At 34.7% G+C, this 27,118-nt stretch overlaps 2 protein-coding genes across 3 annotated transcripts in view; one reads left to right on the forward strand and one right to left on the reverse strand.

Annotated features, from left to right (window-relative positions):
- ARFGEF1 (ARF guanine nucleotide exchange factor 1) overlaps nt 1–20,447 on the forward strand; it is a 63,525-nt gene extending 43,078 nt beyond the window's left edge. The window contains exons 21-39 of one of the 2 annotated variants that reach the window (XM_070940502.1): nt 1,687–1,845; nt 2,826–2,976; nt 4,732–4,822; nt 5,163–5,203; nt 5,308–5,477; nt 6,639–6,790; nt 7,128–7,300; nt 7,829–7,989; nt 8,304–8,434; nt 10,030–10,159; nt 11,416–11,551; nt 11,637–11,775; nt 12,448–12,520; nt 13,331–13,460; nt 14,808–14,947; nt 16,084–16,252; nt 17,984–18,122; nt 18,688–18,805; nt 19,131–20,447. In XM_070940502.1, the coding sequence (XP_070796603.1) occupies nt 1,687–1,845; nt 2,826–2,976; nt 4,732–4,822; nt 5,163–5,203; nt 5,308–5,477; nt 6,639–6,790; nt 7,128–7,300; nt 7,829–7,989; nt 8,304–8,434; nt 10,030–10,159; nt 11,416–11,551; nt 11,637–11,775; nt 12,448–12,520; nt 13,331–13,460; nt 14,808–14,947; nt 16,084–16,252; nt 17,984–18,122; nt 18,688–18,805; nt 19,131–19,295 (2,568 nt within the window). In that variant the 3' untranslated portion in view covers nt 19,296–20,447. Of the gene's footprint in view, nt 1–1,686; nt 1,846–2,825; nt 2,977–4,731; nt 4,823–5,162; nt 5,204–5,307; nt 5,478–6,638; nt 6,791–7,127; nt 7,301–7,828; nt 7,990–8,303; nt 8,435–10,029; nt 10,160–11,415; nt 11,552–11,636; nt 11,776–12,447; nt 12,521–13,330; nt 13,461–14,807; nt 14,948–16,083; nt 16,253–17,983; nt 18,123–18,687; nt 18,806–19,130 lie in introns of those variants that run through there. The other variant, XM_070940504.1, reaches the window with a different exon arrangement.
- A 1,408-nt stretch (nt 20,448–21,855) lies between these two features.
- The window catches only part of CSPP1 (centrosome and spindle pole associated protein 1), a 59,771-nt gene continuing 54,508 nt past the window's right edge, over nt 21,856–27,118 (reverse strand). The window contains exon 30 of the mRNA XM_070942235.1: nt 21,856–22,573. Coding sequence (XP_070798336.1) covers nt 22,347–22,573 — 227 coding nt within the window. The 3' untranslated portion in view covers nt 21,856–22,346. The remainder of the gene's footprint in view (nt 22,574–27,118) is intronic.

Genomic DNA, 27,118 nt, shown 5'->3' on the forward strand with positions numbered 1-27,118 from the left:
ATTCTGTGCGGCCATATGATCTGCTATACAGGTAGTCCTCAACTTACAACAGTTCATTTAGTGACTGTTCAAAGTTACAACGACACTGAAAAAAGTTACTTATGACCATTTTTCACACTTATGATCGTTGCAGCATCCCCATGGTCATATCATTTATATTTGGATGCTTGACAACCGACTCACATTTATGATGGGTGCAGTGTCCCAGAGTCATATAATCCCCTTTTGCGACCTTTTGACAAAGTCAGTGGGGAAACCAGATTCACTTAACCGTGTTATTAATTTAAGAACAGCAGTGATTTACTTAATAAATGAGGTAAGAAAAGTCATAAAATGGAGCAGAATTCACATAACAAATTTTTCACTTACCAACATAAATTTTGGGCTCAGTTGTTATCGTAAATTGAGGACTACCTGTATTAACTATTCTTACAGGATTTTTGTCTTTTCTCAATCCGCATTTAATCATACTAAGCAAGGTTCTCATCGTTACTAGAGTTTATATCAATCAGAATTGATATAATCAATTAAGTATACTAGAAGAAACATTTGAGCCAGGGATGGGTTCAACTTACTTTTACTACCGGTTCACAACGGGACTGCACGCGTGTGCTTGCTTCGCTCACGCGTGCGCTTCTGCGCATGCACAGAAGCTTTCTGATGACGTCAGGGTCAGTGGGCGAAGCCTCCCGCCGGTTTTACTACCAGTTCTATAGAACTGGGAAATTTTGTGAATTCCAACAACTGCTCTGACCTTTTAATCATATACTCTAATCCAGAAAAGAAGACAAGCTTTTATCTTTCAAAATATTAAGTAACTTGTTACCTAGGGATAAAGAAAATGGTGAATAAAAATAGGGGGCTGCAGATGATAAAAAAAATATTTCAAATATTTAATTTGAATTAAAAGTTGAGATGTCATGTTAAATGCTATAGAAAACATTTAATTTTGGCAGTGAGGTGACTTGTGAATTAAATGAGATTAATTCAGTGAATTGCAGAGAATAACAAAGAGATTGGGAGAGAACTGAAAGAGAAAGAATTGAAATAAAGAGATAAGATATAAAATTTGAGAAGATGTTTTAAATAAGTAGATAAAATATACACACGTAGTCCTTGACTTACAACTATTTGTTTCGTGAGTGTTTGAAGATACAGTAGGATCTTGAAAAAAGTGACTTATGGCCATTTTTGAAACTGTTGCAGCATTCACATGGTTATGTGTTCAAAATTTGGATGCTTGGCAGCTGGCATGTATTTATATTACATACTACACTTGATTTATGATAGTTACAGTGTCCCAGGGTTATATGATCACCTTTTGTGAGCAAAGCAAAGTCAATGGGGAATCAGATTCACTTAACAACCATCGTTCTAATTTAGCAACTTCAGTGATTCACTTAACAGCTGGGACAAGAAAGGAGATAAAATAGAGCAAAATTCACTTAACAACTGTCTTATGTAGCAACAGAAATTTGGGGTTCAGTTGTGGTTGTGACACAAGTACTATTTATAATGCATTTTAGTATAAAAAGTGAGCCGCCGGTTTTAGTTCATCCACTTTTCTTAATTTGATTGCTTTAGTTTTCACTTTGATTTCTGTGTATGCAGAACTATTATATTTAAAAATTATAACATGGAATAAATATTAACGAACTGAAACAGATTATTTATTTCTTCCTATAGCTTGAGAGGGATGCTTATGTCCAAGCACTAGCAAGATTTACTTTACTTACTGTGAGTTCTGGTATTACTGAAATGAAGCAGAAGAATATTGACACAATAAAAACACTAATTACTGTGGCTCACACTGATGGAAATTATCTGGGAAATTCTTGGCATGAGGTAGATTATCTTTTCAAATATATATAATAATAATTGAAATTATGTAATATTAAATGCAACATTATTATAAAATTAAATTACATAAAATTAATTAAATTACATAAGATTACACTACTGTCATATGTTTGCTTAATATTGCATATTGGAGAGCAAACTCCAAAAGAAAACTGTACGGTTAACTACTTGCTTATCGACTATTTGTTTAGAAATTGTTCAAAGTTATGACAATGCTGAAAAAAGAGACCTTGGAATTCCAGGCAAAACAGCACCCCCTCAGTCACATCATTGCAATCTGGACACTTGGCAACTGGCTCACACTTATGATATTTCCAGCTTCCCCCAATCATATAATTGCCATTTGCTACCTTCCCTACTACGTTCTTACAAGCAAAGTCAATGGGGAAGCGGGCTGGGAAGGTCGCAGGTGGCTCCAGTAAATTCTTCACACCCTCTTTTGCCTGGCAACAGCTACCTCGACCCTGCTGCTCTTACATTGCAGCTCACAGGCCACTCACCTACTCCTTTGCCCCCCCCTGCCGAGCAACCCCCCCACACTCGTGGGCTACTCTCATATGCCCACCTGACAATAGCCACCCCAGGTCCCAACATGTTCATATCGAGCCTTGCAAGCCATTCACATAGCTTCCCCTGCCCAGCAACAGCTAATCTTGGCCCTGCCATTCTTGAACCATGCTTTACCTGCCTGCCAGCCTGCTTGAAAGCCACTTGGGACTCAGTTAATGACTCAATCCTCTTTTAATGATGGCAGTAGGGGTTGCCAGGATTGCTATCGCTAAGCAATAAGGTCATGTGACATCACACTTCATGACCAATAGCTCAGCAACAGAAATTTTGGTACCAATTACCGATGTTAACTGAGGACTACCTGTAGTGCTTTTAGGCTGTAGTAAAATTATTTCTAAAACATGAGCCTTCATGGATTGTTTAGTTAATTTGTAGCATTCTTTTCTTAATTCAAGATTTTGAAATGCATCAGTCAGCTTGAATTAGCACAATTAATAGGTACTGGAGTAAAACCACGTTACATATCTGGGACTGTGAGAGGCCGAGAAGGTTCATTTACAGGAACAAAGGATCAGACTTCTGATGAATTTGCAAGCCTAGGACTTGGTACGTATTGTAACTACTAATTGAGTGGAACAATTCCTTTAACAACATAATACCTATTTATGACATAAATATGTCAGTGTATTTTCTTTGAAAAAATAAAAAGTGGAAGCATTATGATGCTTAAAAATGCATTCTTTTAGTCTCTAAATAGCTTTATTATTGGCATCTCATTTTGGTTCTATAGAGGGAAATATTGCTAGAATCTCCATGTCTAGGTCTTATTTAGAAAAGGGTGAATAGGAGCCAGTTCACTTTTACTGCTTCAAAAATAGAATAGAATAGAATAGAATTCTTTATTGGCCAAGTGTGATTGAACACACAAGGAATTTGTCTTTGGTGCATATGCTCTCAGTGTACATAAAGAAAACTAAAATACATTCATCAAAAATCATAAGATGCAACACTTGGTGATACTCATAGGTTACTAATAAGCAATCAAATCATACTAGAAAACTAAATAAAACAATATAAATCATAAAGATACAAGCAACAAGGTTATTATTATAAGTGGGAAGAGACAGGTAATGGGAAGGATGAGAAGAAGAATAGTAATACAATCTTAGTAAATAATTTGACAGTATTGTGGAAATTAGTTGTTTAGCAGAGTGATGGCATTCGGGAAAAAGCTGTTTTGTATCTAGTTGTTCTGGTGTGCAGTGCCCTATAGTGTCATTTTGAGGGTAGAAGTTGAAACAATTTATGTCCAGGATGTGAGGGGTCTGTAGATATGTCATGACATGTCCTTTGCATGAACAGTTTAGCTTTAATCCACTAAAATAATTCAACAGTTGAGACTATAGGAAATACTGAGGAATGATTGTACAAACAAAATGTTCAAGAAAAAATGATTTGAGATCATGTAGGAACATCTCCATAATATAAAAAGTATTTGGTAAAAAGTAATGTAAATATTTCATAAAGAAATCATTTTTAGATATAGATGGAATAACTACATATTTTTATTCTCCTCTGCTGTTAAATTACATTATGTAGTCCCAAGCACCAAGCACATTACCAGCTAACAAACTGTCCTAAGGATCGTGGTTTAGATTCTTATGCATCAACCTTGGATGAAGTGGTCAGTCACCCCTCTCTGTTTGCAAGCTGAAAATTTCCTCAACCCCAAGCACTGCATTTCACAGAAAACTTTAATATATTGCTGGGAGTTTTGGTGCTGATCAGAATTGTGTATCCTGTAAACCTTCATAGCATAACGGGTCCCTGTATCACTGCAAGGGACAGAAGATATTTAATTAGTGTGAATGGTGGCTGGCATAATTTCCCTTGCTTATGACAGCTAGCTGCATTGGTGTTCTAATATAGTTCTGTTATTCCGATTCTGTTATTGCTTGCTCTTGTGACTAAGGGTATTCTTCACTTAGACCAGCAATAGAAATAGCCTTTATTTGTTAGAGTTCAAAATGCTGTATCATTGATCAGTCTACTTATTTCCATCAGTGACTCATTTCTTCTGCTCTGCTACTATTTAATTTTTAAATAATGATAAATTAGATGGAAATAAGTTCAATATATCCTTTTAGTCTTTATTCATAGTATAGCTGCATCTAGCAATAAATGGACAATATGAGATTAACATGCATGTTCAAATATATCCTCTCTTTTGTAAACAATTTTTGGGTAGCAGTCATTTTGTTAATGCTATTTTAGTAATGTAGTAAACATACCTTTAATTATTTACAGAGTAATTTTTCTCTCTTACAACCCATATCCTTTTTTTAATTATGTGTTTTATAGTTGGAGGAAATATGGACTGGAAGCAGATTGCAAGTATTCAAGAATCTATTGGAGAAACTAGTTCACAAAGTGTTGTTGTTGCTGTAGACAGGTAATTTATGTAGCATCAGAACTTGCTATCTAGAAAATAGTATTCTTTGTTCATTAGTACAAGTGGTATCATAGTCATTTTTTATAAAGCATTGTAAAAGAATTAAAAGGAAAGGAAAACTAAATCATTTGGGTGGTTTACCTGTATGTTTGCATGCTTATGAGAGTGGTGAAGTGAAAATATCCTTATCTCTTCATGTTTCTTTGAACACCATACCTATTTTCAGAGGTAGAAATTGTAATATTCCATTCATATTTACTGGTAGAATTCTTTTGTAACCTAATTTGTACTAAAGAAAACATGTCACAAAAATTATTGCACAATTTTCTTTTATTTGCAGAATATTTACAGGATCTACCAGACTAGATGGAAATGCTATTGGTAAGCATTAGTTTAGATATGGTGGAACATAAATTCTGTAATAAAGAATGAATTAATTGACATTTTGGAAATAATAATAAGTAGATTGTGTTTGGATTTAACAGTGGATTTTGTCAGATGGCTATGTGCTGTTTCTATGGATGAATTATTATCTGCAACTCATCCCCGGATGTTCAGCCTACAAAAAATAGTAGAGATTTCTTACTATAACATGGGACGAATAAGGCTACAGTGGTCTAGAATATGGGAAGTTATTGGAGATCATTTCAATAAGGTATGTCAGAGTATATTATTTATTATTTTTGTTACCTGTTTATTAACCCTCACATCCAACAAATATAACCAAAAATGAAGATAATCAGGAAATATAAATAATCAAAACATGCTACCTTCATAGTCCATCCATACTAGTAGTCCACAGAGCCCACTGGAACAGAAAGATGTTTAGTATGATGTTTAGATGAGCCGCGGTGGTGCAATGTTTAGAGTGCAGTACTGCAGGATACTTTTTTTTTTTTTAATTTGATTTATATGCCGCCCTTCTCCGGAGACTCAGGGCGGCTTACAATGCGTTAAGCAATAGCCTTCATACTTTTGTATATTTATACAAAGTCAGTTTATTGCCCCCACAAACTGGGTCCTCATTTAACCTACCTTAGAAAGGATGGAAGGCTGAGTCAACATTGAGCCTGGTGAGATTCGAACTTACTGTAATTGCAGACAGCTGGTGTTAATCACAATGCTTTTAGTCTGCTGAGCTACCAGGCCCCTGCCGATCACCGGCTGTCAGCAGTTCTCATCAGGCTTCCAAGGTCGGTAAAATGAGGACCCCGATTGTTGGGGGCAATATGCTGACTCAATATGCTTAGAGACGGCTGTAAAGCACTATGAAGCGGTATATAAGTCTAAGTGCTATTACTATTGCTAGAATCCCACAAGAGCTAAGCAGAGTTGAAGGCTCCGCACCTCAGGAAAATTGTTCTATGACATGAGCTTGCCATCAAAAAAGAGCACCCACCCTCCCCAGTTCATATAGGGTAAGAGACCTTCAGTATTAGGCTATACCTGTGCCTCTCAAATTGGAAGAGACAATTTTATATATAGGAAAACAAACACTTTCAGTTGGTCTTAGAATGGTATTAGTAATCAGTCTGCCAAGTGCATCCATATTATGCTAACCCTTCCTGTCCCTTTTAGGATGTGGGTTGCTGCATTGTGAACTACAATTACATACGGAAGTTTTAGACAGCAATAAAATTACTCTATTAAACATCGTTGCTGGAAAGAAATACTAAGCATTGTGATATTTTAAATAATTTTGTAGTGTTTTTGTCAAATGTAGATTTAACTTGTAGGTTGTTTTTGTTATAGTAGGCTGTTTTTATTTTTTTTATAGATAACGTTGTATTTCATTGTGTTAATTTGGCTTTGCTAGGTTGGCTGTAATCCCAATGAAGATGTAGCTATTTTTGCTGTAGATTCCTTAAGGCAATTATCAATGAAGTTTTTAGAAAAAGGGGAACTTGCTAATTTCCGATTCCAAAAGGATTTCTTAAGACCATTTGAACACATCATGAAGAGAAATAGGTATTTAAAATCATTCTGGAATTTAAACACAAGGAATGAATCAATTTCTTCTTTTTCTTCCTTTTTTGTTATATTGTTATAATTTTTGATATATTTGATTCAATATATTGTACAGTATTAATTAAAATGATTTATTGTTTAGATAACTTGGAATACTGAAAATAAAAGGAAGAAATAGTATATCAATACTAATTAAATTTAAGATATTTATATTAGAGACATATTTGACTTTTTTCATACAAAAGTAGAAAAAACAAATTCCTGCAGATTACATCAAAATATTAGAATTAAGTCAATTTTAACCAGTAAATGTATTTATTTGTGAAATTCATTTTAGATCACCAACTATTCGTGACATGGTTGTCCGTTGCATAGCCCAGATGGTAAATTCCCAAGCAGCAAATATACGATCAGGCTGGAAGAACATTTTCTCAGTTTTTCATTTGGCTGCATCTGATCAGGACGAAAGTATAGTGGAACTGGCATTTCAGACTACCGGCCACATTGTCAGTGAGTACTAATTATATTTATAGAATAGTCCCAAGAGGTATAACATTTTGTCCCTAGAAACTGGGACACTATGGCTTCTTCCACTGCCTTAGGCACAAAGCTCCATGGAACAATAATTCTCTCTCATCCTTAGGAAGGAGGCAGTGGCAAACCATTTCAAAAATTTATTTATTTATTAGATGTTTATCCTGTCTTGATTGCTTTATAAGTAACTCAAGGCAAGGGATATATATAATACTCCTTTCTGCTCCTCTTTTTCCCCACAACAACAATCCTGTGAGGTGGGATGGGCTGAAAAGAATACTGCAGAGACTTGTCCAGGTAGTAGTTAAGAGTCAGTGCTGAATCAAAGGCACAATAATAATTTTTAGTTTTAGAGGATCTTAAAAATAATAGTTATGTTATTGATATTTGATTTCTTATATTTATCTTATATGCTATCAATATTTCATTGTTTTGTTGCAGTAGTGATTATACCTTGCTTTAAAAATGAACTTTTTGGAACATTACACATATTCTTTCTTTTAGCAATTGTGTTTGAAAAACATTTCCCAGCAACCATAGATTCCTTCCAGGATGCAGTGAAATGCTTGTCTGAATTTGCATGTAATGCAGCTTTTCCTGACACAAGTATGGAAGCTATTCGCCTTATTCGTCATTGTGCAAAATACGTATCGGAAAGACCTCAGGTACAGTTTATTCTGTGTCAGAATATTATTACATGTGTCAGGGGTTGATTATATTCTGTACTGAAAACTAAATTTCAGCAGGTTATAAACTGGCGTATGTATTTGAATTTTCCCTGAAATAATAAAATCTGTTTTGAAAACTTCCATTGCGTAAACTTCTATTTTTTTCTTAATTTATTAGTCTGGTCCATCATACTTCTATGTTTAGAAATAGACTTCTTGTGTGTAAAGTTTGGACCATGTTGTCTATCCACATAGAAATGCTGTTACAACTAAAGAGAACTAATGTTATAAACTTGTCTTTACTTTTAAAGGCTTTCAGAGAATATACTAGTGATGACATGAATGTCGCTCCAGAAGACAGGGTGTGGGTGAGAGGCTGGTTTCCAATTCTCTTTGAGCTGTCCTGTATTATCAATAGATGCAAATTAGATGTAAGAACCAGGTAACAATCCATATTTGTCATTCAACGTTATAAAGTATATATTTTAGTTGTAAGCTCCTGAAAAGTACTAGCTGAGAAATATTATTACTGCTACATTATTTATAAGTAATCTGACTGTCAGCAAGAGACTGCATCTTGCAAAGAAACAAAATAATGGGAATACATGCTGAATTTAATATATTTTTATCCCACCATTATAGTTCATATATAATAGTTCATGTATTTGCTTTAAAGATATTGTTATTTTTGTAAATTGTTAGAACTCTATTGAAAATTGGTCTGGGGGAGAGAGAGAGAGAATGGGGAGAAAGAGAGAGAGAGGTGAAATGTGTGGGTGAGAATGTAGTATTTAATATTGTGATTATATATGATCTGTGGGTGTGACTGTCTAGTTGTTTATATAAAAAAAGTCAGGGTTATCTTTAAATTTAAATCTAAACCTAAATCATGCAATAGTACTTTAAAACTAGGGTTGGTAGTATTGAACAAGATAATATAGTCAGACTGCCAGAGAATCATTAAGGTGAATTTCATAATTTAATCTAAAAAGCTAAATTTCTGAAGCAACATTTTCTCATGCATGTGGCATTTAATCAGCAATGTAAGCAGGTCAAACCAAAATATAAGTAGCACATTATGAAGTGGACAATAATTGGGATTTGAAAAATCCACTACTAAAACTTAAGCAATCCATTATTATGAACTTCCATTCGCTTTCCGATTTCCTTTGCACATAATGTTTTGGAATAGAAATGTTGCCAACTCAGCAATAACGTATATGAGTTGAGAGAATAGGTCAAATTATCAAAATAAGAGCCTTGATAGTACAGGGGTTTAGTGCACCCTGTTATTAACACAGCTGCCTGCAATTTCTGCTGGTTTGAATCTCTCCAAGGCTCAAGGTTGACTCAGCCTTCCATCCTTTCTAAGGTAGGTGAAATGAGGACCCAGTTTGTGGGGGCAATAAGCTGACTTTGTATAAAATATACAAAAGAATGAAGGCTATTGCTTAACGCATTGTAAGCTGCCCTGAGTCTCCGGAGAAGGGCAGCATATAAATCAAATTAAAAAAAAAAAAAATTGTGTGTCCACACAGAAAACTACAGTTGACTTAGACAAAGTAATATGCATCCAAATTCATAAGCACCATATATAATAATCACTTTACTAGTAGTCTGGTAATTATGACAGAAAATGCCTGAATCATTGTGTAGTTTCTATAAGTATATTGACCAATAATATTTTTATGGATTACATACAAGAATCCAATATATTAGGGACTGTTCTACTAACTTTCATTAGAGAAAGTTTCATATATCATCTGAATTTTGTATTGAATGAAGCAGTCTTGCCCACATAAAATGCTTCTATCAGGCTTTTAAGCTTTTCAGCCTCTTTTTTGTAATTGTTGTTTCTAGAAGGTTTATATAACTAGAGTTGTATACAGGTAGTCCTTGACTTATGACTGTAAAATATTACCTATAAGATATTTGCTTATATATTCTGAGTGAATCAATTTATGTTTAACGATAGTTTAAAAGGAAGAGCTGAAAGATCTAGTTGGTAATTGTTTCTTATACTCCTTTTTATTTCAGAGGTTTAACAGTTATGTTTGAAATAATGAAAACATATGGTCACACATATGAAAAGCATTGGTGGCAGGATTTGTTTCGGATAGTTTTCCGAATATTTGACAATATGAAGTTACCAGAACAGCAAACAGAGGTAAAAATAACATGAGAGCAGTTCATTTTTTACTACTATTACAGCTTTATGTTCATATTGCATTTTATACCCACAAGCTGAGCAGGGAACTATCTGTATGATATCCATTGTTAAATTCTACTTCATGCTAACTTTATTGGCATGCTTTATATAAAGTTCTTTTCTGCATAATGAACTATTTTGAGTACATAGCCATGTACTAAAGCTTTTTGTAGATTAAATTGTTATAGGAATTATCACTTTCTTTCTACATTGTGTTAATCCTTGTGCAATTCCTGATTTCTTCTGTTATGATTAGTTACTCATGCAACCAGCTTAGATATTTTTAAGAATATCAGGCAAAAGGAATCATCAGGATCTTTTAGCATCAAGACTTTAAAAGGAAGTGTGAAGGATGAATACAGACCAGGTTAACAAGGGCCAGTGGTAAAGAGGTGTTGATTTTTATTGTTAGGCCATGTCAGTTAAAAGTTGACAAAGTGTTGAGTTGGAATTTGATAAAAATGATATTTTGAAGAGATACTTGAAATGCCCTCCTGAATTATTTCATAAATAGTATGCTATTTTACAACTGGATGCTTATTATTTGGCAAAACTTCAATGTGTAACTCTTTTTATAATAGCTGTGCATTTAATAGAAATTATAATTTACATTAAGTTAAAATTAAAATTTTAACTTTAGGTTGATCGTTCCAATGAAGTCTGAAGCTTCATAACTGTTTATGCTTTTCTTTGAGCCAAAAATATCCTGAATATATATAGTATTAGAAAATACTAAATGGCTCACACTTCCTGCTTTGTCTAACAATTTAACAGCAAAGTTGCTGTGGTGGTGTTGAATAAAATTTTCACCTTGGTTCAGAGTGCTTCATTGCTTTGCATACTTTAGTTGATATCTAATAATCCAAATGATATTAAACTTTCATATGAATAATTAGCACATTTTCAAAGAAAATTACATGTGTTAAGTGAAAAACATTTTTATAGTTCTTTGGAGATAGTAGTGATCTAAAATCAGTGGTTAAAAATGTAAAAGAAATCTGCCTTGTTCTCATAATTTTCTTTATGTTGCTGTTACATGAAGATCCTCTTTGGCCTTCTCTAATCTCTTCTCAACACTCTGTTTAGGCTGCTGGTACAGAGTTGTTTTTTTAAAATATTCTCCAAGCTTCCTGAAGGACTTTGATTCTCCTGGCTGCTGTTCAGTATAATTAATACAATTATTATTGAGAAGGTCTCTCTGCTTTTTTCTCTAGAAAGCGGAGTGGATGACAACAACTTGCAATCATGCACTTTATGCAATTTGTGATGTATTCACACAGTATTTAGAAGTACTTAGTGATGTTCTTTTGGATGATATATTTGCTCAGCTGTACTGGTGTGTTCAGCAAGGTAAGATTGCATCCATTTGTTACACACAATGCTTGCAATTTATTCTGTATAATATGAACAAGCTAATGCCTTGTTTGCATTTCAGACAATGAACAACTAGCACGGTCTGGTACAAACTGTTTAGAGAATGTTGTCATTCTGAATGGGGAAAAGTTTACCCTTGAAATCTGGGATAAGACTTGCAACTGTATGTTGGATATCTTCAAAACCACTATTCCCCATGCGTAAGATATTTTTCCTTTTTAAATATTTGGGAGCAAGTCTGCAAACAAATTCATATGTATGAAATATTGAACATGCATTAGCTATGCTTGTCTTGATATAATGAATATGTGTGTATTTGTTTTATGTGACATCTATATAGCCTCTATATTGGGTTTAGTCACACATAAGAATCTTGGAATTATTATCCTTATCTGTCAGATCCTTAACTAATTCATGCTCAGAGCAGCTCTAATCCCTCACTTGCTTATGATTTTTTAAAATAATAGAGTGAGATGGTTTGGGCTTCTCTTCTGCTTTTTCTTAGTCATCTGAACTGTTCAGATATGTGTAAATGACTGGTAACCTTGTATAACGTTGTTGCCTAATAAACTAATTAAGTCCTTTCATTCCTAAACAGCTTCTACTAATTGAGGAGCATTAAGATAACATTTCCAAATCTAATGATCATGCTTTTTTTCCTCCTCTGCTAAAATAAACTGTAAATTAAATAAAAGAAGTGAAAATATAAGAAAATATGCTATTTTTATTTATAACTCAAGAAAGGTTTTTTAAATATAAGTTTTGGGCTCATTTTTGTTGAGAACACTATTACAGATTTATAATTGTTTTTATCTTAAAATGTTGAAATATTTCTTTTTTAGAATTAAAGAAAATTGATTTCTTTTTTCAAGGCTTTTAACTTGGCGACCAGTGGGAGGAGATACTGCTCCTCCATCTCCATCTTCTGGAAGAGAGAAACAGCTGGTATGTTTGAAACTAAAAATGTCAGGGAAAATATTTTGGAATACTCCTTTTTGTCCTTATTTAAAAGTAATATTGGAAAAGATCACATGTTGGGATATCACATCATGCAGAATAAAGAGAGATATGTAGTATTGTATATTCAATGTGACATAGATTTCATGTACACCTAAAAGAAGAAGAAAATCACCTATATCTCAAACTGTGAGATGGATGTCACATAAATATAATAAATAAATTTAGCAGGTTAGAAGACAAGTTAGTCCCTTACACAGTATGTCATGTCATTGTAAAGAAATCAAAACTGAAATTATATTGCTTAACTTCCTTGCAATTAACCTATTTACTTAGATCCTTTTTGTTCACTAAAATACACTATTTATTTGTTTGTTGATTGATTGATTGATTGATTGATTGATTGATTGATTGATTTATAGATTGTTGTAAAAATTCTCAGTTCCAGAAATTTTTCCCCCTTTCTTTTTTCCCCATTGCACACATTCCATGGGTGCCTTAAATTTACATGGCGGGCTAATCTGGTCTTCCAGAGCTGAGTTGAAATCGGTACAAATGGAAGGGCCAAAAGGATTTATTCCATTAGTACTTGTTGCTTTGGTAAACGGAAAATAAATATATTTTGCATATATTATAATTAAAGATACAATTACACATTTCATAGTGTTCTGTGCTTACCAGCTAAATTAACCAAAAATCCTACTTCAAAGCAAGTTCACTTTGTTGTATTGAGGTGCTCCTAAGAAGTTTATTTGTTTGCCAAAGCCGTATGAGATAATTTTTGTCTTTTATTTTCAGGATGCCATATCACAAAAATCTGTAGATATTCATGATTCTGTGCAACCAAAATCGGTAGATAGACGTCAGTTTCAACCTATTGTAGGGTTGCCTGCAAATGAGGAGGTCAGCAAAAACAAACCTATAGCAAGTAAGAAGAAATGTTTCTAAACAGTTATTTGATAATCTGCATTTGTTTCTATATTTGTGAGTTTTTCCTTCTGACAGGTTGCTGTTTGTGTCAGAAATAATTCTTGAAATTCTATAAGCATTGAGAATGAATATTACAAAAACAGTTTGGCTTTCTTAGGACCTACTCTCTTATTTTAAATGCCTCAGTAACCTAATTGCTAAGATTCCTGGAAGTTAAGAAAAGAGTCTCACCTGTGATGCTCTTTACATTTCTAATTGTGGATGTACATTCCTTCCTGCTGTTTATGATTGCTTCCCACTTTCAGTTTTTTAGAAAAGACACTAAAATAAAAATGTCCTATCTTCTAAGTTCTTTTCAGTGGGTTATTGTTTTCAATCTTTTGTACATTTTTGTATTGCTTTAAAAGTTTCTGGGGGAAAAGGTCATACAACTACAGTGTTAAAAGTAATTCAGCACACTTTCATATGAATTTGAAATGGCTTTGAAGCCATTCAGTTTTACAATGACAACTACATCTAGGAAGTTGAGTTGATTTATTGCTGGGTGAACTGTGGCATAACTAAAATCACGGCAAAACTGTATATGTTTCTTTTTCCTAGAGTCACTGCAATTCTGCAGCAATTATAAACCATTTGTTCTCCTTTGGGTAGGAACTCTTACCGCCCTACACTCCCATATTTCATCATAAAGCCACCATGGTATTATTTTCAACATTTTGAGGTTGGCAGAAGACAGTTATGTGCTGGAGAGTAGAAACTATGGTATGGAAGTGACCTACAATAAATATTCCAAACTTCTCTCAGCACCTTTTGCGTCTGGGCCATGCTTACTTAAAATGACAATATGCTCTCATTCCCCAAAAGAGTGTTACATTTTTAGATAACAAACTTTTCAATTTTATTCTAGATATTTTAGTGTTAATCTATTTTTCAATTTAAATTTTCAGGTGAAATTTAACACAGTTCGTTTTGTTTGTACAGCTTTGATGTTTAATTAAACAATACATTTCTATGATATTTGTGTTAAAGTTACAGATGGACAATATTTAACTCTTCAGAAATTATTGGATTGCATTTCAATAATCTTTCATTACCTTTTGTGGCTAGGGCTCCTGGGATTTTGAGTTCAACACTTAAAGTTTATATTAATTACCATCAATTTTACAAGTACTGTAGATATTTTATATACGTAATTTAGGGTAATACATTTGGCAATTGTATTAGTGTATATTCAATGCAAATAATTTGACAGACAGTAGAAAGTTTCTAACACACATAGATTGTTTGTAGTTTGCATGATTGTTTCAGTTCCCAAATTTATTTTACTTTTTTCTTGTTTTAAAAGAATTTCCAGATCAGAAACTGTTTGGTGCGCTGTTAATCAAATGTGTGGTACAGCTGGAACTTATTCAAACAATAGACAACATTGTATTTTTCCCAGCAACCAGCAAAAAAGAAGATGCAGAGAATTTAGCTGCAGCGCAGGTAAGGTAGAGTCCACTACTAGGCATATTCATATAAGTGTTTTCTTCTTCCAGTCTTGAGCCAAATGCTCTGTTTCATAACTTTTGTAATTTCTGGAGGAAAATTCCTGGATTTCCAAACATTTAAAAAAGCATCCAGAATAAACGATAATGGAAAAATTGGGCCTGCATCATAACATCAACTCTGGCCTTTTTTAATTGAGTGCCAGGGTTTAGATGCAAGTATGTCAGATTTGGTCATTGTGGTACATTGTGTTATCACAAAGTATGTTTTGTTGTTTGCTTTCTTGACCCCTAAAATCCTTAGAACACTTCTTATTTAGATACCAAAAAAATTTACATATCGAAAATGAGATTTAGTTTCTTGTTTCTTCTGTAAACCATTTAAGTACATCCTGTTTAGACAAACAGTTACATAGAGAATAGCTTTTAGATACAAACAAGCTTCACATCTGATGCAGATTTCCTTATTATTTGTAAGTGTTTCCATATACCTTTCTCTTAAATAATTTTGGAGACAATGGTACAGATTTTTAGGGGAAAAGCATATGATTTGCCTCATCACTGTAGCTACATAAGAAGCAGCTGCTCCTGGATAGCGGCTGCTCCTGAAGGATGCTGTTTTCTTGTCCTTTGGATATGGGTAATCATTAAGTAACAACATAGTTTAGAATTCATATAGAGTACACTTGTATAGCGTAAATATATTTTACCACATAGTTGTAGATTTACTTAGAGTAAAATGTCAATTTAATAGATTCCTCATTTAGCAGACTTCAGATACAGTGGGCAAAATCTGCATGCAGACATCACCTCAAAATAATGTACAACATTTCTTATATCTGATTTATTCTGAAGGCTAAGTAACTAAGTAAGGTCAATTGCATCTTTTTATATTATTTGTGCATGTCGCATTAACTTATGTCCTAATATAATTAGCTAATGTCATAAATTCAGATTTAATATTTGAGATTTATTTATTATGATATCTTGATGAAATTAGTTTGTTCTCAACAGCTGGAAACCATATTGAGATTCATTGTGACATCCAAAAAGCTAACTATAATAAAACTTAACATTTCCTTCCTTCCTTCCTTCCTTCCTTCCTTCCTTCCTTCCTTCCTTCCTTCCTTCCAGAGGGATGCAGTAGACTTTAATGTTCATGTGGACACACAAGATCAAGGAATGTATCGTTTTTTAACATCACAGCAGCTTTTCAAACTGCTGGATTGTTTATTAGAATCTCATAAATTTGCTAAGGCTTTCAACTCAAATAATGAGCAAAGAACTGCACTTTGGAAAGCAGGTAAGTCTTTCTTGCCAATTGTAAGGACCTTAAATGATGAACATTACAGAAAAATACTGTTTGGGTAGTCCTCAGGTTACAGCAGCAATTAGGACTTAATTTTCTATCACTAAGCAGTGTTATTGTAAAGTGCAACCTAACTTGACCACTTTGCTTAACAACTGCAATCCCTTAGTCACAATTGCCATTATTAACCCAGAACCATGCAATTTGTTATATGGAAAGAGATGAGAGCCCAGACAAGCGGCTGCATGTGAGAGCTCCAGGCAAGCAGGAGTTGCCACAGGCAGGCGCAAGCAGAAGGTACAAAGCATAGGTTGGTGAAAAAGTGGCAGGAATGCATTCCAACTTCCTGTTGGCTTCTGCGTTATCTTTGCTTGTAGGAATATGAATTCTGGATTTGCCTTTGTTATTCACTTATCATTTCTTCAATGACTATGATCCTATAATTCAGTAATTCTTTAAAGAGTTAAATATTTTCAGATGGGTAACCATAATTTTTAACAATAAAAATGATATATAAATACTGAATGTTGTGCTGTGTCACTAGCATTTTTGATCACTTGTGCATGCATGGAATTTTGAGATTCCATAGCCCCAAAATGGATATGAGGGAGGAGGAATCTGTTCATTCACAACATAGTTGCACCCATTTATATAACCAATCACAAAACTTCTGTTTAACAAATGTCAGGATTTCCTTCCAATCCATGCAAAACCTCAAAATGCTTCCTGCTACCGTCACCTCACTTTCCCCCCCCCCCCCCGGACAGCCATGGATTTATTCAAATAAGATAGTGGGCTACAGCTTTGTGTAGTCTAACAATACTTAGAATATTCTACATAATATTTAGCCCAGATATATTCTTATATCTAAAGGTTTTGTTAGAGGTTAGTGATTTGCTTTATCAGAATGATAGTTTTTCTTTTTAATTTACAAAATGTATTGTTTGATGAGCAGGAACTCTGCAGGCATTAAGAGGCATGCTATGAAGAGAGAGGATCCCATGAATACCAAAATGTAGTCCTTGGCTGATGACTACAATTAGGCAAGAATTTCTGCTGCTGAATGATGCAGCACAACACATGGCTGCATCACTTAGCAACAGCAATCCTGACAGGCCCAGTTGCTATCATAATTCAAGATGTCCTATTCACTAACTGAGAAGCAGAAGGAGTCCCAGATAAAGAGAGCAGAGGTGCCACGGGTGGTGGTGGTGGTGAAAGAGGCCCTGGGAGGCTTAACACCGGCTACATTGAGTTGGGATGGGAGTGCTGCAGTTAACCACCATTGTTCAACTGAACTGAGTGTGTTCTGGAAGGCCAGAGAAAGAGTGTCCTGGGTGTGTTTATGTATAGAAATGGGAAAGAATATACTGTGGCAGCATGGTTCAGGAGCTTCTTGGTCCATTGCAGTTCTGGGGCTGTAAGAATCCCTTGAGTTACAATGTGGTGTAAAGCCACCTTGTCCCAGAAAGCCTCAACCACCCTGGCCTGGCACGATAGTATGGTGCAAAGCTGCTGCTCCATATGGAGTATAATATTTTGCTTTAAAAAAGATATTAATACAAATCCAACTCCCACTCTTGTAGAATTTTAGGAGCATCCTGATTAGAGAATCTGGATGCTATGAATAGCCTATGCAATAGCCATTTTTGCCCATTTTTTTTAATTCAAGTGCTAATTTTTAGATAGTCAATAAAATCTAAATAACAGATATTGTTTTGGCAGGTTTCAAAGGGAAATCGAAGCCCAATCTTTTAAAACAGGAGACTAGCAGTCTTGCCTGTGGGTTACGTATACTATTCCGCATGTACATGGATGAAAGTCGCAAAAATGCCTGGGAAGAAGTGCAACAACGATTACTAAAGTAAGGCTTGTTCACAGCTTTTACCTGGTTTCATAATAGTAGTTAAAAATTTAAAGACAAACTGAATTCGGCAATTAATCTCAATGCACAGGCGATTCCATTTAGCAAAGTTCTTCAAAAGAAGAGTCTTGAGAAGACAGTAAAGGAAAGAGTCATTGTCTATCAGCATTTCTCTAGATCTAACTTTTTGCTTATTGGGAATGTTTTCTATTATTGCTGTTCAGTGGTTCAGTAAACAGGCCTATGATCTCACTCCTGCCTTCTCCTATTACTACTTACCAATACCTGAAAAATTGACTGCCAACTGTAAGCATCTTTGAGATGAGACCATCCATTCAGTAATCAGTGAAACATTCCATCGCAGCTGCCCCTTGACAGCTTTACAATATGCTGAAGTGTTTTGTCTAACTTTTAAGTATGCTTGGGTTTACTGACATCTCTTTTAATGTGTTGGTGTAGGATGGGATTATTGAATTATCTTTCTGAATATGCACTTTTTCTGATAAGAATTCTGTTTTGAAAATAAACAACTAAACTTTGGTTTTATGTTGCACGTTGCTTGTAGTGTCTGCAGGGAAGCTCTCAGCTACTTCCTCACTTTGACCTCAGAGAGTCATCGGGAAGCTTGGACTAGCCTGTTACTTTTATTCTTAACAAAGGTTCTGAAGATAAGTGATGATCGGGTAAGTAAGCATTCAGAATATTTAGGGATTGAGCCCATATTTTTTCCTTACAAACAGGAGAGCATAATTCTCATAAACCAGTTTTAGGATAGATTCCCTTCCATTGTTGTTGAATAAAAACATTCCATTCATGTCATATTGCCATTTGCCTTTTTTTCCCTTTCCTGGTGTCAGTACTTCAGTGCCAATAAGACCATGCACATTTGTTTCTTCAGAAAATGGGATGAAGGGATCTGACACCTAGATAATTCTTATTGTAATGTTTGAATTAGTGCATTTACTCATTCAAGAACTTAATGTCTAATAGAATTCTTTTTTCCCTTAGTTCAAAGCTCATGCATCTTTCTACTATCCTCTTTTGTGTGAAATAATGCAATTTGATCTGATTCCTGAGCTCCGGGCTGTTTTGAGAAGATTTTTTCTACGAATTGGAGTTGTTTTCCAAATATCTCAACCAGCAGATGAAGAGGAAGTTGTAGCCAAGCAGTAAAAGTATAACTAAGGAAACTAAGAACCAAATCAACTTGCACTAGATGTTCATAATGAGGGTCTCTATATGGCAGTGTGTGCATCTACGAGTTCACAGTATAGAGTAAAGCTGTAACTTAGGCTTGCAAAACTTTTAATTCTCCAGTGGATTTTTCTTCCTCCCTTTCTTGGCTTATGCTGAGCATTGAGCCAGTTTTAAACAGTCTTATTGTCAGCTTGGACTGTGATGTCCTCTTATTCAGACATGCATACATATTATGTGTGTGTGCGTGTGTATGTTTATGATGGCTGTGAACTTAAGATATGTACCCAAAGAACTAACACTTAAAAAGTTTGAACTTCCATAGAGTACAACTCAGGAGAACTGTATTTGAAAGAATGGTTTGTACTGAGAGCACAGGAAAACACTAGGTGAGAGATCTAGCAACTTTATGGAATTTTTATTCTGAAAAAAAATCTGCACACTCAAGCTGAGATATAGGTAATCATTCTTCAGTGAAAAAACATAGAGTGCAGGTCTGTAATATAAAATTACAAACACTATATAGTTCTTCCTGCATTCTTTTATGATTTCATAGAAACCCATACATTTGTTTACCAAATGCACTAGTCTGAGTTTATGTTGTGATTGATTTGGTCTGTATCCTAAAAGTTAGTCTTGCTAACTTTAGTGAAGGGCAAAGATTGAAAAAGTCACAACTGGCTTAACTGTTTGTAATATATCTGTGATAGGGCTTTTAAATATAATAAGCCATTGCAACGATCCTTCTGGGCTGGAACTTGAATCACTGCAAATGAGTCTAGGTTTTATCTTATGTCACCTTTTGGGGGGGGTTGTTTGATGTAGATTTCACTCTGTGTACAGAATGTAATGTTAAATATATTCAAGTAACAAATCTGGCATGGTTTAGGGACGGTTTTAAATTTATTGGAAATGTATTCATACTGTGAATTGTGCTCTGATGGTTAAAGAAAAGATTGTCAAGCATTCTGTCTTACAGTGGATGTAGAAAATTTTTTCAGATGGAAAAATGTATATGGTACAGCTCTGTAAAGTTTTCTATGTAAATTCTGTACAACTTTCTGTACAATATTGGTTCTCATCTGGCATATTCTAATCAGGTTATAAGTCAATAAAGTTTTTGAATTCTTTCATCGGTGCAATGAAAACCAATGCAATGTAAAACTACTTGTTTTAATGTTTCAAGAAACTTAAAAGTTTAACAATGATGGTTAACAGTGATGAAGCAAACTGCCTTCAGCATGTTTGCAAGTGATTAAAGAATTTAACTTAAGTCAAGTATCATTCCTTCTATTTTTCAGTTCAAATCTTCCTATTTTGGAAAAGCTGTAGCTAAATCAACATTTAGGACAGTATTCTGTCTCACATACAGAACGGCAGAACTGAAGGCTGCCTCGAAGTGGCCCCCATGCCAAAGTCTTTCCAATAGCCAGACAAAAAGCAAGACATACTGCAAATGTCGGGTAGTTGATCAATTCAGAGCAGAAAAGGCAAGCAGCAGCTTTCCAGCCTGTGGTGAGAAGACTGCTGGATCTTTACTACCTTATAGCTATAGAGTAGCTGTAAAAATCAAGGATTTCAAATGAGGCAGAAGAGTAACCCTACTCTGAGAAAATACTATTCCCTTGGGAAAACCAGTGTAGTACATCTCTTTTTGCTCTAGGCAATTAAGGACAGGAGATAAATTTACAATGAAGTACCAAAGGTGCTTTTTCAAAAGGCAACTGGACTTTCTGATTTTTCTTTAAGACATTTTGCTTGTCATCCAAGAAGCTGCTTCAGCTCGGAAGTATTATAAAGTATTTTTTGAACCCCAAATAAGAGACTCAATAATCCCTCCCTATTTGGAGGGGAAACAGTTAGTAACCAAATGACATTGCCAATGACTGACATTACAAATTACTGTATTTTGCTATTATAGCTTCTCTTCGCCTGTATATTTGCCTAAAAGCAACTGTTTTTTTTTGTTTTTTGTTTTTTGTTACAATTAAATGTTCAATAAAGGAGAACTACATCCAGGTGAAGGACAAGGAAAAAATTATATTTAGGTGATGAGAAAATTCTTCAAAGGTATCTTTTTCTACCCATCCAGCCTTCCAGGTTTTATAGTTGGGAAACTGATTCTTTTTGAAAAGAGTCCATTTTAATGGTATATTACACATACTATTAAATAGTATGTGTAACATACTGCAAACACCTTGCAATTACACAAAAAGGAACTTGTATTGATCAAGCCCTGCATCTTTGCCTTCACCCAGTAACATTTGTGTTTTTTTCCCTTCCAAAGGGAAAAACCCTTTGGAAGGATACAAATCAACAAATTTGTACTAGACTTAATACAGTTCAGTCAGAATTTAGTTCCATAATGAAATTCAATGCACATGCCATTTCTACTGCAATGAGAAAGAAGCATCATCAAGGAAACTCCAGAGCTTTAATTATTAAAGACAATTTATTCATTTCACAAAATATCCATCTTCACAAATACTTCATTAGAATCTTGATAAAAATATAAATTTTTGTCATCTTAAGTCATGAACATAAATACATTTATAGAATTCACAATTTACATTTGAACACACATATATACATATAAAACAACACTTCAGCATTTTAGAACAAATGATTGGATAAGATTTGTGGGCTAGAAGTAAAGCAGCAATGAATTTAAATCCTGGGTAGTCCCTAAACATCTATTACATGTCTAAGAACAATAAGCCACAGTATTTTATTTGATTACATTCAGGTTATATTTCTCAATCTTGCAGAAGTCTGAGGTAATTTTTCAGAGAAGAATAATCCAAAAATAAATTTTGCCTCAGTACCATTAAATGTACGCTAAATTGTACATTTAGCTGTACTCTGAAGCTGTTATGAAAATTTACTGTGGTAATATATTTCCAAATTTAGTGGTCATCAGTAATTATCAATAATTGAACAAAGTAGGCATTGTTTACACAATCAAGTATGAATATAAAAGTGCAATAGTGAAACTTTTGAAAGGCACAAACAGCTTTAACACAAATTTATTTAGCCGTGGGCAGTTGACAGCCCCTGCCAATTGAATGTTATGCTCTTCTCAGAAGTTGGTTTAGCTTGACTTGACTGCTCAGCCATGAGTCTTTTAAGTGTTTCTGATGTCCCAGGTCTAAGCCATGGCTCAGTTGCCACAGAATCAATCGAACTGGGTCTTCTGCCATCTCTAGGAAGTAATTCCTTCAGGATGTCATCACCATTCCCCAATGATATGTCATCAGCTTGAGGAAAAACAAATAAACTTTAATATATGATAGTCATACTTGGTATCCTACCGTATATTTCAGTGACCAAATTATTCATTCTGCAGTATTACAGAGGACTTCTGCGGAATAAAAATGCAGCAAGCTCAGCACAACTGTTGTCCAATCGGGGTACTTCAGATTTTCAATATTTCCTTATTCTGGAGTAACTGGTCAAATAATGTTATCTGACACAGAAGGATGAGAAATGGCATTTCTAAGGTAAGTATGAAGATGATCAAAAGCAACTGCATACTATGCCTTAAAACTGCACTGGAGGATCCAACTCCCCTTTTCGCCATATTTCTTATATACACCTGTATCCAAAACTTTAGGCGCTCCTGGTCACGTAGGGACTTTATTGATCAATTTGGAAGATGGTTTCAGGTTAACTTGCTGAAATAACCAATGTCTCTTCAGGTTTCAATTACTTGCTGACTGTGGTGAAGACTAAGAAAAAAATTCTGCTAGAATGGCCTGAAAACTAATCAGAGGTACAAAACAGAAACCAGAAAACAGCACGAATAACCTACTGACATTTAGTTGACATTGGAGTCCCTGTCCATAGAAGAACATTGTTTATACTACAATGATTTTGCATGGGAGAATTATCAAAACAATACTTTTCTTCAACCTCATCATAAAAGTGAACATCTTAGGTATGCAAAAGAAAACTTACAAAACTCCAATCTTTTGGAGCATAGTGCTTTGAATTACTGAGATAAAGTTTTTGACCACAACAACATAAGAGACTTTTGGAAAAAATGAGATGAAGCGTTTGAAGAAAAAATACCTTGCCAACAAAATATACAGGAGTCTCTATGATGCTCAGGGATTGTACAGCAGCCAAGGATACAGGAAATATTGTATGCATGGAGGGAAGAATAGATTTAACTATATATAAAGGTATCTATATAAAACAAATTATTACTAACTAATAAATTCCTAAGTGTAAAATTTAAAGAAAATTAATCACAGGGGAAGCTGTATTAAAAATCTGCATATGCATCAAACAGTGGATACTTTTCCAGATAAATTCAGTCTTTTCTAAAACATAGGTGGAAGTTCTGAGCACCAATTTGTGTATACGAAAGACAAGTATCACATTTGAGTATTCAAATGTTTCACAGTTTCATATCTAATTCGTAAAGAGGGATGAATAAATTAATTTTAATCAAGCCAATCTTAATAATAAAAAAGTCAAACTACAATAAAGATTCTTCTTGAAATCGCAGCTTCAGCAAAAAATAATTATGTCAGATTTGATAATAGGTCCAACCCAATATAAAGTCTTAGGAAAATTTAAGGACTCCATACTATACAGAACTGCACCTAGGAGCAATATGTCGACACATCATTGAGGTTCCAAAGATAGAGTAAAATGGTGTGCAGAAGCTGGGTTTTTTTTTTTTTAAATGATGTGGAAAAATCAAATGTTGAATATCACATGGTAGCATTCACCAAAAAAAGCTGCTCTATGCACCCAGAAGAGCTTCTCTATGAACTGAAATCTTTTTTGGCATTTGCTGCATTGAGAAACTGGAATTCAAAAAGGATCTTCAAATATCTATGAGTCTATCTAAAAGATAACTAAAAGAAACTAAATTTGGTCAGTTACTCACCCTGACTATCACTTCCTTTCTAAAAAGAAAATGTCAAAAATCAGTCCAGATTTTGGTGATGGAATATGCTAACCTATCAAGAAAGAATATATGATATTTGCAGAAAAATCTTTTTCAACACGTCATTAGTTTCTTTATGGTGATAGTACCTGCTATATAATGCTTCCCTGGTGAAGGGAAATTTCAATACATTTGTAGACTGCATAAAGCAGGGGAGGGGGAGATCAAAATTATCTTGGAAGAATGGTAAGCCTGGCTCAGAAAAATCCTGGATGGAATTTCAAATAAAGACATATAAATTTGAGAAAAGCCAATTGGCGTACTGAATGGTGGAGGGCAGTCAGGAAATTTAAAGAACAAGTTAAGTCATGGCGTCAAACTTGCCACATCACATTGATGTCATGCGATGTATTGTGACATTTTTTGCCTTCGCTGAGCTGGGGTAGGTGTGGCCTGCATGTGACGTATCTGGCTCAGTAGCCTGAGTTAAGTAGTTAATGCTACTTTTAATGCAATCAATGATAAATTGATTATAAATCAGATGCATGCTGCAAAAAAGGATTAAGATGATGTTGACTGCTTGATCACAGAATTCCAGTGAGAAATTCAATTTACAGTTCCACTAATGGTAGTCGAGGAAAGGAGGCAATTCCCCTATTTTCCTGAAGCCTCCTATACTGTATATACCTTTCATCATGGAAAATTATGTTAAGGAGATTTGAGAACTCTAGAGAGCAACAGGGAAGAATGTTCTTTTGTGCAAGCAGGCGTCAACTCAGATGACTTTGAATTTCATCCATTATTATTATTATTTAAATCCCCTTTTTTTAAAATCCTGAAAAATAATAGTTCTACTGATTGTATGCATCCTGTATATTCTGCATCATTAGTCTTTCTAATCCTCAAAACTTCAGATTGAATTGCATAACAGTGTATGGCTAGCTCCATCATAGCAATTATTAGCATTCATCAGAGCCAATTAGCTTTTCTCAAGCTGGCCAGTGAAATAGTTCCAAAACTGTATTACTGCAGGCACTCTATGTAATGGAATGTGGAAATGTCCTTGGAAAACAGGAAGAGCCACAGCCTACAGTCTGATAAACAAAATTTGAGTCTGAGGGAAGAGGGGTGGTGAAAGCATCTCAGAAGGGACTCTTCCTGCTTTTGGGGAGAATAACAATGAACATAGGTAGAGTTACTTTCATGCTTGCAAGATTGATGTCAGTTTTGCAATGTGGTCTAAACAAGAAGTACTAGATCTATCTTTATTATCAATAGAAATAGCAGTAGCACTTAAATTTACAGTATATACTGCTCCATAGTGCTTTACAGCACTAAGTAGTTTACAGTCCAGCATATTGTCCCAAACAATCTAGGTCCTCATTTTATTGCCCTTGAAAGGATGGAAGGCTGAGTCAACCTTGAACTGGTCAAAATCAAATTCCTGGCTGTGGGCAGAGTTAGCCTGCAATATTGCATTCTAACCACTGTGCAACCATGCTGGTGGTAGTAGTAATATTACAGTATTACAAGGTTATTACAGGATTACATTAACAGAATCTGGCAAGTTTGGAAGTACTCCTTATTTCCTTCATTTTTAGGCTCCCAAATCTAGGGATGGTTCTGCCACTCGTCTACCTTTGCACTCAAATTTTATCCATCTCCCAAGGTGATTCCCACATACCCGTACATCCTGTTCTTCTCCCCTGATCCTTGTCCTTTCCTTTTTTTATTTGAGCACTTATTTTAAAAATAAAAGCAAAAGCCGTGGGCCAGGTCATAAGTGTCTGGGAAACCAAGTATGAGCCAGCTAAGGTTGGCAGTCTGACATCTATAATCTCAAATTGAAAATTTGAAAGTAAGGGCTGCAAAACTGAAGAAAAAATGCTCATGGAAACCACTCCATATAATACCACAGCAGAGGTTATACTCAAGTTCTGTGTGGAAATGTTATCAGAATATGGACTAAATGTGGACTGTATCCAACTCTGAGCATTGCACTTTGAGGGGATTAAAACTAAAATATATGACTGGCATAAAAAACAAGGCATACAAGGACAAAAGTCATGGAATTGGGTATCTCTTGCCTCAAGAAGAAAAGGACTGCAGGAAAACATGGTGGAACTACTCTTCATAGCACTTAAATATCTTATGCATTAAGACCTGAAATATTTGTGTATGGTTACTTAGAGGTGAAGACTCAATCTAATAAGATTAAATGAAGGAAAATATATTTCAGATGACGGCTATTAAGAAATCTCTTAACAGTAACAGCAATTACCTTCATACAATTGACTTAAAGACCTCTTAAAACTCGGTAAGTCTGTCTGTGATATAACTATAGGGCTACATTCAGATGAATCCAACAAGGTGAAAGAAGGCTACAACTAACTTGCTATCTAAGCTGATCTGTAGCTACCTCCTGATTTTTTCTGCTTTAGTCTTTTCTTCTTTTAATTATAAGGCTACAAAGAAAATCCAGAACAATTACCCCCCACCCCTCCATTTTAAATGTTAATGTACTTGCATTTGTTAAAAATCTGAATGTGGGAAGGAAGAGTAATGACAGTGCAGTGCAGTTCAGTGCAGTGCAGCACTCTTGTCTTCTGTGCAGTAGTTTAACCTTGGTGGCATATTAGTCATGTATGCTGGGTGTGCAGCATATATGCAATACTTTGCCCTTGGCTAGCCTTTCCCATCCTATGGGTACCAAATGTGCAGGTCATCTTCCAGGAATACATAGCTAGTTTCTAGTTTCTCAGCCATTTTTGAGAATCCTGCAAAATGAGCTGCAAACATCTGAAAGCTACCAAGTTTGGGAAAAATTGCTCTGGGTAAAGTTTGCTCACACTGTATCAATCAGTTCTTCCAAATCTAATAAAATGTTTAATTCTTCAATAAT

The sequence above is a fragment of the Pituophis catenifer genome, unplaced genomic scaffold (assembly GCF_029215685.1).
Source record: "Pituophis catenifer annectens isolate HBS135680 unplaced genomic scaffold, rPitCat1.0.hap2 SCAF_3, whole genome shotgun sequence".
NCBI classification, from domain to species: domain Eukaryota; kingdom Metazoa; phylum Chordata; class Lepidosauria; order Squamata; family Colubridae; genus Pituophis; species Pituophis catenifer.